General features: G+C 49.3%; 5 protein-coding genes across 5 annotated transcripts; 3 read left to right on the top strand and 2 right to left on the bottom strand.

The window, feature by feature from the left end:
- Nucleotides 1-5,980: 5,980 nt before the first annotated feature.
- On the top strand, nt 5,981-6,602 carry N7469_002064 (uncharacterized protein; the record flags this gene model as incomplete). The annotated part of the gene is made up of 2 exons (XM_056640984.1): nt 5,981-6,282; nt 6,416-6,602. The coding sequence occupies 2 exons, from the start codon at nt 5,981-5,983 to the stop codon at nt 6,600-6,602; spliced, it is 489 nt and encodes a 162-aa protein (XP_056503478.1).
- Nucleotides 6,603-7,159: 557 nt separating this feature from the next.
- Nucleotides 7,160-8,169, bottom strand: N7469_002063 (uncharacterized protein; the record flags this gene model as incomplete). The annotated part of the gene is made up of 2 exons (XM_056640983.1): nt 7,160-8,040; nt 8,097-8,169. The coding sequence occupies 2 exons, from the start codon at nt 8,167-8,169 to the stop codon at nt 7,160-7,162; spliced, it is 954 nt and encodes a 317-aa protein (XP_056503477.1).
- Nucleotides 8,170-8,702: 533 nt separating this feature from the next.
- N7469_002062 (uncharacterized protein) lies at nt 8,703-9,599 on the bottom strand (the record flags this gene model as incomplete). The annotated part of the gene is made up of 1 exon (XM_056640982.1): nt 8,703-9,599. The coding sequence occupies one exon, from the start codon at nt 9,597-9,599 to the stop codon at nt 8,703-8,705; it is 897 nt and encodes a 298-aa protein (XP_056503476.1).
- A 1,509-nt stretch (nt 9,600-11,108) lies between these two features.
- On the top strand, nt 11,109-12,476 carry N7469_002061 (ankyrin repeat domain-containing protein; the record flags this gene model as incomplete). The annotated part of the gene is made up of 1 exon (XM_056640981.1): nt 11,109-12,476. One exon carries the CDS (start codon nt 11,109-11,111, stop codon nt 12,474-12,476), a length of 1,368 nt encoding a protein of 455 aa, XP_056503475.1.
- A 375-nt stretch (nt 12,477-12,851) lies between these two features.
- N7469_002060 (uncharacterized protein) lies at nt 12,852-13,390 on the top strand (the record flags this gene model as incomplete). Its single annotated transcript, XM_056640980.1, has 2 exons — nt 12,852-12,989; nt 13,052-13,390. 2 exons carry the CDS (start codon nt 12,852-12,854, stop codon nt 13,388-13,390), a joined length of 477 nt encoding a protein of 158 aa, XP_056503474.1.
- Nucleotides 13,391-13,579: the final 189 nt, after the last annotated feature.

Genomic DNA, 13,579 nt, shown 5'->3' with positions numbered 1-13,579 from the left:
ACCAGCTTGCAACCGAGGGGAGACTTGATAGGGAGAAACAGTTGGTTTCCATGGCTTCCAAAGTTGTAGCCGGGACAGTGGGAAGATGAAGCATCCTGGGCAGCGGTGAGTATCTGAGTGTGGAATCGATCTGTACCTCAGAGAAGGTCTGGAACAAGAGCGCTGTTCCGAGAAGGAGCTCATTCTGAGACGCCTCTCCTAAGATGCTCTCAATCTTGAGAAGCTCCGGTCATAAAAAAGTCATAGTAGGCCACGGCATATTATTTATATTCTATCGACCGTGAACACTTTTGGTAGAAGGTTAGCGGTTAGCGCTTTGTAATCTTGTCTCGTCTACTGAATCCAAGGCGTCGATGAGTGCTTGTGAACGCTCCAATTCAAACTGATATCTCTGGATGATTATCTTGCGGAGAATGAGCACACGTTCGCGAATGTAATCCCAGAACGGGTTTTCGGATTGTGATGAAACAGATGGCAACATCAAAGAAATGCGGATACTGCGAGTTTTGCTCCGTAGTGATACCAGAAAACAGTAGAAAGAAAGGGAAAGGAAGACGGTGACGACATGGACAGTTTTCAACGTTTGATCAACGAAGTAGATCGTCATGACCGGTGAATAGAATTGAACGTGGCCGATGTTTCCTGTAGCGATGAACCACAGACGCATGTTGATGAACGTGTAAACATGTCGTCAGCGCTATCTACGGTATCTTTGCACTTGTTGAAACGGTGCCAACAGTGGAAAACTGAAATTCCTCCAAGTATCTCCTGGAAATCATTGGTGAAGAAGCAGCTAAAATTGGAGGGCCAGTTCTGTTGACCCCTTACCGTACAATGTGCGATAATCATTGCACCGACTTAAGCTGAAAGGCTGGCGGCAATGCTATAAAAGTCTGGCCTTTGGCCACCCAGAATAGTCTTTCTCAAGCATCCCCATGTCGTCTTGGTGCAAAATGCTCTCGACTTCGCCAGCTACTCCCCGGTATGGACTGACGCCGAAATGTCACGCACTTGTGATCGAACTAACCTGTTGTATCGCCCCTAGCCTGTCTCCCCTTGATACTTATATCAGTGACGGCGGGTAAGTGCAGTTGCCCAGTCATTCGAAGCCATGCTGACGTGAATGATGTCCAGATCAGTCTCATCTCCGCTGTTTCTATACGAATCCAGTTGGCGGGTCCTAACCGCAAAGGGGACATCCCGGTGGCCAGGATAGTGAGTTACGGCAAGCCCTCATAATTTACCTACTAATGATTCCTTCTACTGTAGATCGAATTTCTGCAGCCGATTTGGCCCTGATAAAAAGCCGCGTGCCGCAGGAACTGGTAAGGTCAGTTTAATCATTGTGGTAGTCGAGAAGACTAAACCTGTGCTGATGATTCACAGGATGAAAAGACAGCCATTTGGATGTACCATGATCCAGCGCATGCCTAGTAAGTTGCCCCATGCGTGGCCCCTACCTATCCCCAACGACCGGGACTACATTTTGAGTTCAGTACGGGTGCTGTCTCATTCCGACTCTCTGTTCCTCAGAAAGTATTGCTGATGTCTCTTTCTCACCGCAGCGCGATTGTCGGTATTGTACTGACAAGACGGGCCAAGCCACTGCCTCCGAGAAACCTTGCATCTTGTTGCTTCAAAATATGGGTTGAAACGGCACTCCGCTCAATGCATTCTGGGCCCAGTCCAGGAAGGCTCCATATTCACGATTAGCCACGTGGTAACATTGCAATTTTTTTTTTTCAATCTTCCCGCTTCACTCTGTCAGATCGAGGGCTAACTGTCAAAGTAATAGAACATTGCCGTATTCCGACGGCTCGGCTCCTCTTGTCCCACGTGTCATTCCGAACCTCATCAGCAGGCATGATCGATCCGTGCTACACCGAACGAGTTATCGCAGCATTCGACAAGAAGAGAGGGAGACCTTGCATGAATGACCATCAACAACACGCTTTCTGCCAAAGTAACACCAACCGAAGCTACCTCAGATCTCGCCACAAAGCAAACGCTGTCAGGCAATACCTTTGCCCCAGTCGAATTATCACCCCTCCCTCTGGTGTCCTTTGACTTGGTGCGACTGCTTATCCGCTGGCCACTGGCTGTGTCCGTGCCAACAGCAAAGTATATAGCCATGCTTGGGAATGTCTCTGCTCCCAAATACATATCCCTTGGTATGAGCTGATCCTGTCCCTGTCCCTCGCATATATATAGGAGCTGACGCTTGTCTCGGTCACTAGATCGCCCATGGTCCATGTGAAACTACTCTCATGGCAAGCGTTCGCCGCGCTCGGTCACTGGGAATCCTGCTGATATAGAGAGGGACCAATTTTCAGTCCTGGTTCGGCCTGCCCTAAATCCAGTCAAAGTACGAGTCAGAATACAGTACGATGGCCGGCGTTATCTCAGTAAGCCACGAGTACAAGTGATTGAGAAGTTCACCTTGAGCCAGCCGATAAAGGGCGATCCAAAGCTGGCAAGGTACGTTCTCATCACTGAATGTGTCGGGATATATCCCTCTATCAGAGCAAGCCAGCGTCTGATAGATCACATTTCAGTGTACGTAACCTCGCGTTAAGTTGCGGTTCCGGCTTATGGGATTCAGGGGTACTTCGAGCCTGAGCCGGAAAACACATCTATCATACACGAATCAATCAAGCTTTGCTTTGGAAGCATAAACTGTTCACTTAACTGTGTACACAGGACCTAGCTGGTGATACCAACAGAATGTTTCGGGCCCCAGCTGACCACGTTGTCAGACCGCCGATATGAAGATGATCGATTGGCCCCACACCATGGTATGCTGAATGCCACCGCAAGCCGACCGACCGAACGCTCCTCACAATGTCACCACCGAGGGGCACGGACCGCCCGCAGAAGCAGGCCTCACGATAGTCGTGATTCCCCTATGGTAGTCCGAAAGATGCAAGGTCGGTTTTCATCACCAGATGGAGGGAAAAAGAAGACGTCCTTATTGCCTACGAACGTAGCCGCTAACACCAACTGCGCCACGTGAATGCGCCGCGGGGGCGACACGCATGCGAAGGAGCCGCAGGCCGATCACTCGATCTCAAGGCCCAGTGCGCTGACTTTGGCGACATACCCATGCTATGGGAAGGATAGACTCACCATATCCACTCGAGGTGAAGATGTAGGCAATTCTTGTATAATACGTCACAAAAACATTCGAGGAATGGCTCGGAAAGCCACGCTGGTTGTGCCAAGACAGCATGATGAGCGAGATCTGTTGTTCCGTCCAGGTACAAATGAACGCCCGGTGCTGGAATCGAACCCGTGCATCGTTTCAGGTATGCCATTTCGACTGGGCCAAAAAGTATTTCAGCCGCGGCGGCGAAATTTTGGCTCACTTATTCCCACATCATCCCACGGAGAACAGCAACAGCCATATCTGAAGTCGACATTTCCAGCTCCAGCAGCGTCGCTCATTCAGCCATACCAGGAGGAAATAATACTTGGGGAAATACTTGGGAACCGATTGATAGATAACAATTTAGCATTTGTAGCTTTAGCTAGTGGTTTTTCTCGTATCGTGATCCTTCTCGTACTTCGTCTCCAATCATGAATGGCCGGTGCGATCTAAAGATATATATCGTGTGTTGGTAACGGGCGGCAACATAGCCGTGCATCCTACCCCGGACGCGGTCTATTATCGAAACACACACGATCAAATCCGATGCAAATAAATTGCTCCGCAAAGTGAACCGAGAGGGACTGAGTACAGACAAACTATATTCTACAAATACATCCACCTTAATCCATGTATGTCTTCAGTCCACGCTGATTAATTTGCATGCCTTCAGTCCACGCCCTTTATTTGCATGCAACTTGACTTGACTAAATGGTGTGCCACGTTGTAGGCAAAATCAATTTGGGCCAAAGACATTCGTTCACTGTCCTATCTGGGTTGTCAAATCCATGTCGAAGCCTCGGTATATTCTCGCCGCATATCGGTCTTCGCGTTGATCCTGGGACGGCCGTGTTGAGGCAGGGCGGGTGTTGATTGGGTGTTGATCACCGGTGGATACTTCACCGCTCAGCGGGCCCGCTGCGCGTCAACAACTGTCAACAATCCCGTCAGCTTCCATCAACGACCAGCAACGATCATTAACGACCCACCACCAACGCCTCCGTCAACACACCATGACCATGAGCCACGGCCCTCACTGTCAGCAACCATCAAGCCTCACCAAGCCCACACATATTCATCACCACTCCAGCCAACAGACAAAGCCTTCACAGGGATGTTGACTACTTTGGATGGCAGCTGCGTTCACCGGCCATGACCACGCTGGCAGATACCGCGTCACCAAGCTCAATGGCCCAATTTACTACGCTATGTCGTATGAAGTGAGCGCTCAGTGTACAGGTTCTGGGAACGATTGAAGGCTACGTGCATTACGTGAATGGGATCTTGACCATAGGAGGTCGAAGGCTTAAAAAGCCTGCTTGGATTTTCTTGATTTCTATCGATTCCTGGAACAGATCGAAGGCATGAAACGAAGCCTGCTTGGAGGTACTTGATTTCTATGGACATTTGGAGCAGGTCCTGGCTTCTTCGATTCCCCTGAAGGACTCGAATACTAGTCTCTGACACCACGAAGAGGTGCCTGCTTGTCGTCAGAGGAACAGGGCGAGGACCGCGGCGCCACGGGCTCTGTCTGAACGAGCACACAATACAACGGCAGGGCTCATTGCTGGCGAGGGAGCGCGTTTCTACAATCACAGGGCTCATCGTCTGTGAGGGAGCACACAATACAACGGCAGGGCTCATTGCTGGCGAGGGAGCGCGTTTCTACAATCACAGGGCTCATCTTCTGTGAGGGAGCGCACTCTTACAATCGCAGGGCTCATTGCTGCGAGGGAGAACTTGTTGACGCAGCACTCTCCTGCGGGTCTCAATTGGTAACGCAGCGTCCCCCTGCGAGACTTGATTTCGCAGTTGTCCCTGCGGAGACTCTTGGTAACGCAGATGTCCCTGCAAAAGACACCCCAAGGCCTCGCGGCCACGGAGTGTGAAGAGGAAAATCCTGATCTTCTTCTCGACGGAAAACGAGCGTCTTTTATGCCAATCGAGTAGGGTTTGCGGTAGCGACCACTTGCGTACATCGTGGCAGACCCAATAGCGGGCCTGCACTCTTTTTGCTGGGCGTTGAGGCGGTTAATCAACGTTGAAATAAGAAATTTTAGCATTTCCGCAGAGGGCGGGTCGACCGCCCCACCTGGAACCGTGGCGGCCGAGGGTCTAGACTCGACCAATCATCGTTCAGTTAACGTTGCTCACCAGGGGAAACGCTTTCCGATTTTGCTGGCAAGCAGAAAACTGACTGATCCCGCAAGAGACGGATGCCTAAGCTTTTATACGATATTTGTAGACTAGGACATAACAACTGCTCCGGTACATGCATCTATTCTCTCCTACGTGGATGCGCAATGGACAGATTGTAACTAGACGTTCGCAGGCCAAGTGCCTGATGGGCGGGTTCCAACTTGGCCACCGGATGTCGTTTCCCAGAATATGGTCGGGAGTGGTCGGGTATCATCTATGGCTCTGGCGAATCCAATCTTTGTGCCCGCGTTTATCACCGGTCCGCGTATGAATAGAAGTAATTACCTGCAAGGAAATCGATCAACATAGGCTAGGTTCCTGCGAGCCACGAAGTAGGCAAAATAAATTATCAGTGGCAGTGGAAAAATTGATTGCCCGTCAACGTTTGCCTGTTGATTCATGAACCATCAAGAGTGTTTGCCGCCCATCTTTTCACTTTATTTTGAATGCGAAACAGAACATGACTGGCGTATGATCAGGGCGACAGCATCTTCCACTACGGAAGAGTGCTTGCTGGACCTATTTGCAGACGTGCAAATTTTCATCTCGCCATCTATTATTTAATAGATCCTCACCTCCTCCTTCCAAGCACGGCATATATACTTCGCGGTATTTTTGCGTAATTAGAACACGACCATGGGAGCCGTCCAAAAACCCTCACGCGCTCAGAAGATGCCAGACTTCCGGCGTCGATTGCAGCGCGCATTGTCCCTGTCATCCTCGGAGTCTGAATACAGCCAAAGTCCGACTGCGCCCCTGTCTGGCGACACCACCGAGGAAGAATCGACGCATTCAAGCGGCAATCATCAGGCGGCATCACAGCAGAGTGACCCGCCCAACGATGTTCAGGATGGAGTGGTACCAATTCCGCAGTTAGGAGATTATGGAGCCCAGTCTCTGAGGGACAGCAACATGCTTGCTCTCCAATGTGTTGCCGAGTTAGTACTATTTGTCCCTACTCCTTCCCGGAGAATTGTGCTAATCAGAGTAATGCTTTAAGCCTAGAACCATGTGTGAAGTTAGTTGTCAACCTCATCCTCGGGTACAAATAACAAGCTAACCAATATCCAGGATCTTGGAGAGATCAATGGCGAACCAGAGAAAATGTATCGAAGATGTCCGCAGGCACCTAGAGGGCCTTTCCAACCGATGGAAGGCTATTGAAACAGGAGTAGATGAGGGACTCGAATGTGACCCAACTCATAAGCCAGATGAGCCGGGGCAGAAGACGCTGCGGGCTCGACGTTTGCAGAGATAAGGGCAGTATAACGTAGTGGAAGAGGGCTGAAGATGTCTGGTGGACAAGATTCTGCAAATGATGATTCTCTATACGCTTTCAGTGATTGCACTTGTTTCCTTAGGAATTAAATTTTCAAGAATTTTGGATCTGCAATCCCCTCATGTTTTCTCTCCACGATGTTCGGCGGAATTTCTCGTGGGTGCAATGTATACCTTGGGATGGCACCTTGCCTCAATATAATTGCTTTTTGATATTGTACATGAAGGTAAATTTAGCTTAGAGAAGACCATTTCGTGGCAAAAATGTCGGAAGAAACTTCTCCATCCATATATGGCCACCTGCCATCCAGACGTGAAATTCACACGAGTGTTCAAACCTTAATCAGATGCTGAGTACAAAACCGGCCATGTATAAACTTTCCGACCTCGAAGCAATATCATATCAATCCCATGTCGAAAGGGGCTATATTTAGTGAATACCTTGACTATTTGAATTATCATCGATAGTTAAATATGTAGAGATAATTGAACATCAATCCCCTCGCGGAAAGTAAGACACCTCAGTTGAGAACAAGTCTATCGATGAGTGATTGGCTTATGCGTGGAAGTGGCGCGGGCCTGAGAAACTCCCAGAACCTGAACCAGAATGGAGTGTTTCATCCTGCTAGACCCCTCAAGCCTAAGAGATAGCTTGGTTACAGCCACCCAAGATCCTCCTTTCATTTGTTGCAGCATGGAGGCAACGGGGTCGCACGCGGGGTCTAAGGCTGTGTCAAGCTCTATGTAGAAATTCCCCGGATCGATCAACGCATAGACCCAAATGAATCCGATCGCGTACTCAAAGCAGGCCGGGCTGGCATTCCAAGATGACACAAGTATGTTGAAAAGGGGTCCCATGGTGGTTGCTGGGAGGCCGATGCAAATATATTTTGCGTCGTGGCTGTGCGCCGTTCGTTTCCCCCGATCAATCATCTCGATTTCATCTGTCGACCGCGGATCAATGACGACCGAATCCGAGATCCAGTATTCGGTGGACCAGTCGTAGAAGAGCGGAAAGCTTTTCCTGGCCAGATAGTTTTCAAGGCGAAGCACGCTTTCCTTGACCTTGGAAGGTTTCTTCCATTTTGGGAGGCCAAGGAGAATGATCTTCATATCCGTCAAACTGTCTGTATGAATCAAACCGACCTGATACTGCTCCGGCTTCAGACGTGTCAGGTATGCTGGGGGCTGTACAATGACATTGTCATTCTCGATCAGAACGAATTCGCGGGCTCGGTCAGGCCTGTTGCACGGATGATCCTGTGGCATGAGGGTGGACTGTAAGATAATGTTGATGCTCTGGCCGCAGAGCTTCGACTGATCCCATTTCCAGACAAGTTCCTCAGTTTTCGAATACAGGAAAGGGAGCCTATTCACGGATTGTTGCGAGGGGCACGGATCTGCCAGGGAGGGTTTGTCTGGGTCATCGTCAGGTTCTTTGTCATGAATGTTGGAAATTAGATGCAGTACATACTGAGAGGCTTTTTGCGGAATGAATCGAAGTCCGATTTTGAGAAACTAGATAGATGCTTGCCATTTTGATCCATATTCGTTGAGTAGAGTCCCAGGAGTCGCAAGGCAAAGTAATCTATATAGTTTTGGAAGTGCGAAATTGCCGATCCAGAACACTGTAAGCGAGAGGCCTTTTTAAATGAACATCAAGGAAAACCATCTAGCAAAGACCGTTCAACTGCAAGGTTAGAGCATTTGGCTGACCGTGAAAAACGCTGTTAAGTGAACTGGGCTGCTAACTGCACATAGACCGATGCCGCGAAGACCCTTTTCAACCCACTTTCTCACCTGGCATGTAGCGTTTATGAATGTCAAGACAGGCTCCTAGCATTTTTAGAATCAGCTTTCTGGAATTTGAATTGACCTGCATAATGTTGATCTATACCAAGGCATCGATCATTTCCATCTTAGCACTGCGTACGTTGAAGCTTTCTTCAGCCCAAAAAAAAAAAAGAATTTGGTTCAGGAATAATTGTACGTTCACTACTTGTCAACTATTCCTCTCAGGTTGAATTGAATTTTGATTTTGAGGATTAACTAGATCTCGAAGCACAATATGCCGAATCCATTAACCTGACTGAGTCTTTGTCTCCGGCCCGGGAGCAACATGAAACACACTTACATAGAATTTATCCGAGCTACCATTCCACCAACGTTCCTGCCACGCTTTCACATGAAACATCTCGGTCACTACAACTCGATCGGGCTTTGACAGCATAATGCCGGGGATATTTTTGAAATTCTCATTCAGACTCTGGATCGGATGCCTGTCGTAAAAGACAGTGGCCAAGAGAGTGGCCAGATGAAGGTGACTGCAGTTCTCGGGCGGCTTGATCCCTAACGCATCCAGCGATATCTTTGGAAGAAGGAATGGGTCAAGCACTTGAAACGCCTGGGTGTAATAATTTATGACTTCCGCCCTGTTGCGGATATTGATTTCCTGGGCTGACACTGAAGCGACTCGGATTTCCTCGTTGTGGAATGCTCTCTGAAGATCCAGTAAAATGGCCTGCAGCTCTCCCACAGACAGTTCGGAGGAGAAGATTGGCGATTTTTTTAATTGGTCCAGCATAATGAAGAAGAATGTCTCATCGCGTGCCCAGATCTCTTTCGACTCATAGGCCCGTAAGTGGTTAGTACTAATGCCCCTGAATGCGTAGCATATCAGAGCAACACTGGCCCCGACCCCAAAAGGTCGATACGGCGCAAGAGGTTGCTCAAAGCATGCTTGGAGGAGGCTAGACCCTTTTGTTGCATATCGTCCGAGAAGGAACAAGATATATCGGATCTGCACTTCCAAATCTTCACATGACACGGTATGCAAACCCTGAGAATCGGTTAAAGCATCGCGAATATCAATGAGCCAGGGTTGCAACCCACTATGCTGCAAGACAAAGCTTTGCTCCCAGTTCTGAGCACGACGGTATATAATGGGCCACAAAAGATCCTTATCATTAGGAAACATTGCACTGACGAATAAGTAGTTGAGTACCAACAAAAGTTGGTGCAGGGTATGGGCCTTCTCGGCCGAGGGAGGGCAAAATTTTGGTATTCGGATTTGAAGTCGACGTGGCAGAGATACCTAGCCAGCTGTTAGTTCAGGATGGATCAAAAAGGCTTGACAATCTTACGGGAACTGTCATTTCATAGTATGGTCGCATCAAACAGGGGGTGAACCCTGAGGCAGCAGGAGAAAACGGAGCTTGGGAATCCCGCCCAGATTCATCGCGAGCTTCAATCGTCATGTATTTTTCTTGAAGAGTCTCCCGCGTCTGCTCGCTCTCAGGAGCGCTTTCTTTCTGCTTCGACTTTCCTGATCCTACCGACGCCTTTCTGCTTCGATGAAGCCGCGAGGAAGTGTGTTCTTCATACGTACACTGGATAGGCTCCCTACGGTCCGAACAAGACTGACAGGAGGGTAAATCACGATTGCATGCCTTTTTCCAAGTGCGACATTGGATGCAAGGCCGTCGTAAAGGTCTCGTAAGACCAACAGTTGGCATGGTGGAAGTTTCACAGTAACAATATCAAGAGCCTAACTTGATCTTCGTCCGGCTTGAAGGGCTTTTTAAGGATCACTAATACAGAGGAGCCACTGATTGAAAATTCACTTCTCTCGGGAGGAAAATGTGGTAAGATAAATTTTGCTAGCAGCTGCGCTATATCGACAGTATTTATATCAGTAATGGTGGCTATACTGTTTCCTGGTCATGGTTCTTATCACATTCCATCGAGATTTTTCGTGGCGGACTGGGCGTGTAAGAAATGCAGTCGAAAGATCCAGCAAACTTGGTATTCCATGCCCTGGCCCGTTGATCTGGACAGAGATAGTTTTAACCAGCCGCATAGCGTTCGTCACATTCTATAAAACAACACCAGGCGATCCTGGAATCAACTTTCGTGTATCTAGGAGCGATGAAAGGGCCTCCAATGCTGGTGCTAATCTTTAATAGATATCCAATGAAACTACGAATCCCAGGAGCACCATGCTGTTATCCATTGATAGCTGGGAATTCGATATGGAGACCCAATTGAGTGGGTTCGTGCGCAGGGTATGACCCATATTATTCATCGAAGATTGAAAAACCTACAGTATCTCAATTCATTTACTTTTTTGCAAGTCCCCTCAGTTCCACAACCAAAGTCACCATTCTATCATAGCATGGTTAGTAAAACCGCCATGTCCTGATCCCTATCAATTAACCAAGAAAAACAGTCACACATTCGGGATTTACCCACGGAAATATTATTTCTGATCGCTTCGTATCTCCAGGGTAGCGCGAAATTTGCCCTTGCAAGATCATGCAAAACTCTGTACCACCAACTGCGGCCCGTAATTCTCAAGTTCAATATCGACTATCAGAACAGCAACCTTCTTGGGATGGCCGCTAAGGATGACAATATCACGCTCGCAAGGTGGTTGCTTGACTACGGAGCCAATATCAATGCCTTCTTTCGTGGAAAAACCCCCGTGATGAGAGCCATCAAACACTCCTCTTCTACAGTGCTCCCACTCTTGCTGAACAGCCCCGGTCTAGATATCAATCTTCAGAACCGAGAGCAAGAAAGCGCACTGTGGATTGCTGTTCGGCATGGAGCATCCTCAACCCTGTGGCGTGTACTAGAGCGCGTGGACTGTGCAGTCGACCTCCGGCATCAACGGGGCCAAACAGCGCTCCATCTCGCTGTATGGTGGGGCCGCATTGGATTGGCACAACTACTGCTCGCCAAGGGCAGTAACCCAAACGCAAATGATGATTTGGGCATTTCGCCCGGGGTTCGGGCAAGTCGAATCAACAGGCCTTCCATGATGGCCCTTTTTCAAAGGCAGCGAGAATATGCTGCACCACATAACAGCCTACACAATGAGCCATCGCTCCACCAGGCAGTTCTCCATGGGTCAGTGGGTGCTGTGAAACTGCTACTGCGGCGAAAAGACCGTGATTTGGCGACCATTGACCGAAATGGTCATACGGCACTCCATCTTGCTGTCCGCGGCCGACGCTTGGACGTGGTCGATCTGATTCTTTGGCATCCACGGACAGACGTGAACTGTATAGATAATGATGGCAACACCCCACTCTGGTGGTCGACCTATCTATCCTATGACGAGATCACCGAGAGATTGCTGGCTGTAAATGGCGTTGATGTCAATTTAGTTGGCGGCTGCGGTCGATGGGACGCACCATCGACATCACTGCACCATGCCGCAACACGATTGGATACCACAGCTTTGAAGCAGCTCCTCGCGGTCCCCGGAATTGATGTTGACGTCTGTGTCGAGAGGCAAACCCCCTTTTCGACTGCCGCTGCCGCGGGAAGAGCCACCACCATGAAAATCCTCTTGGGCATAAGAGGTGTAGAAATCAATACCGGCAGAGAGTTGATGGTTCCACCACTGTGCCAAGCAGCAGCAGGAGGCCACATCGAGGCTGTCAGACTGTTAGTACAGCAAGGGGAGCGGCTTCGGATCAATCAAGGTACTTTGACGACGCATGACACGGCTTTGGGGATAGCCGCCCGTGCTGGTAACCTGGAAATGACTCGGGCCCTGTTGGCCCACCGGAACATTGATCCCAATCTGGAGAATCGGTGGTTGGAGTCTCCGCTGGTGTTGGCAGTCAAAGGCGCACATGCTCCTGTCGTTGATATGCTCTTAGCGGATCAGAGGATGGACATGTACAGCCTCCGGACAGCACTATGGTTTGCGGAGGACGAGGCTATCCGAAGGGCCATCCAGCACGAGATCGATGGTCGCAAGGTTTACCGAGAACAGATCGCAGCCTCTCGGAGCCACAGCGGATTGGCGGCTCAGTGGCCGTGGGTAGTCAACAGAGACTAGGGCAGTCGATGAGTCGGTGCTCTTTGAGATTCCCGGCGGGCCGCGAGCCGCAGAAAATCAGTCGACCACCTTGTAGCCGCATGATTGTCATTAAAAGTCACTGTCGGGGAATATTGCCTTCACAAGACTACATGGTCATGACCAGTGTGTCTCTTAGGCGAACTTTCAGACTATACAGCTAACTCAACACAGTTCATCATCAGATTGATTACAGTATGCGTCCGCGCCAACTGTTTGTGAACTTGAAGCCCCCCATACAAATCCAAAGTCGATCTTTGAATCCCGCATTTCTGAAGGGAAGATTCATTATTTAAGATGTGGAATAACGAGGCAATGCAGTGTTCATTCCCATTTCTCCTATTATTTCCCTCACCAATGAGCTCGTCCGCTGCATCCCCTTCGCCAGTCGGCAGACCGACAAAGAGACAGCGACGGGTCTCTGAGGATGTGAGTAACGACTCGGACGCAAGAGAGAGCATAACTGCTTCCTCCTCTACCATCACCCGACTAAAGGTAGGCCTCCCTCCTTCATCATCCCCCGTCAACCGACAAAAAAGCTCAATAGCAAGATACAGATCTCTGCCTCGGCGAACCTACCTACAACGCAGCTGCAGCAAATCTTACGCTGCAATGCTGACCTCGCTGCACCCGCCCTGAAATTGTTGGATTTGTATCTGTGTCTATGGGAAACGTATGTCCTGAAATCGGCGGAGAATATTCGGCTGGAAGATGAGCGACGCCAAATGAGCGAATCAAATGAAAGGCTGGAGTACGAGATTGATACTCTTCTTCAGTGTTGCAATCGGCAATCGCTGGAGCTGGAAGGTCGGAAACAGGCAATGAAAGCATTTCACGGCAGTGTTATCTCGGCCTTGCAGATCATCGATCCACCGTACTCCATCGCGACATCCTGATTCAGAAACGCTGAAGCTGGGTCATTTCATTCGAACGTGCCTCCGGTTGGCCATAGACCTATGCACAAGACGCAGAAAACGCCGGGCGTAATGACGCGAATCTGCACTTCCGACATTTGCACACGGCCTTCGAGAGAAGTTTTGTGTTAACTTGCGGAATTTGCTTCCGTTAAAATCTAGTTTGGCCAT

This window comes from Penicillium citrinum (assembly GCF_028827155.1).
Source record: "Penicillium citrinum strain IBT 23319 chromosome Unknown utg000002l:1.0-3833315.0:1.0-3834789.0, whole genome shotgun sequence".
Taxonomy (NCBI): Eukaryota; Fungi; Ascomycota; class Eurotiomycetes; order Eurotiales; family Aspergillaceae; genus Penicillium; species Penicillium citrinum.
The sequence above is the reverse complement of the archived record's forward strand: the minus strand, read 5'-3'. Positions and strand labels throughout refer to the sequence as shown.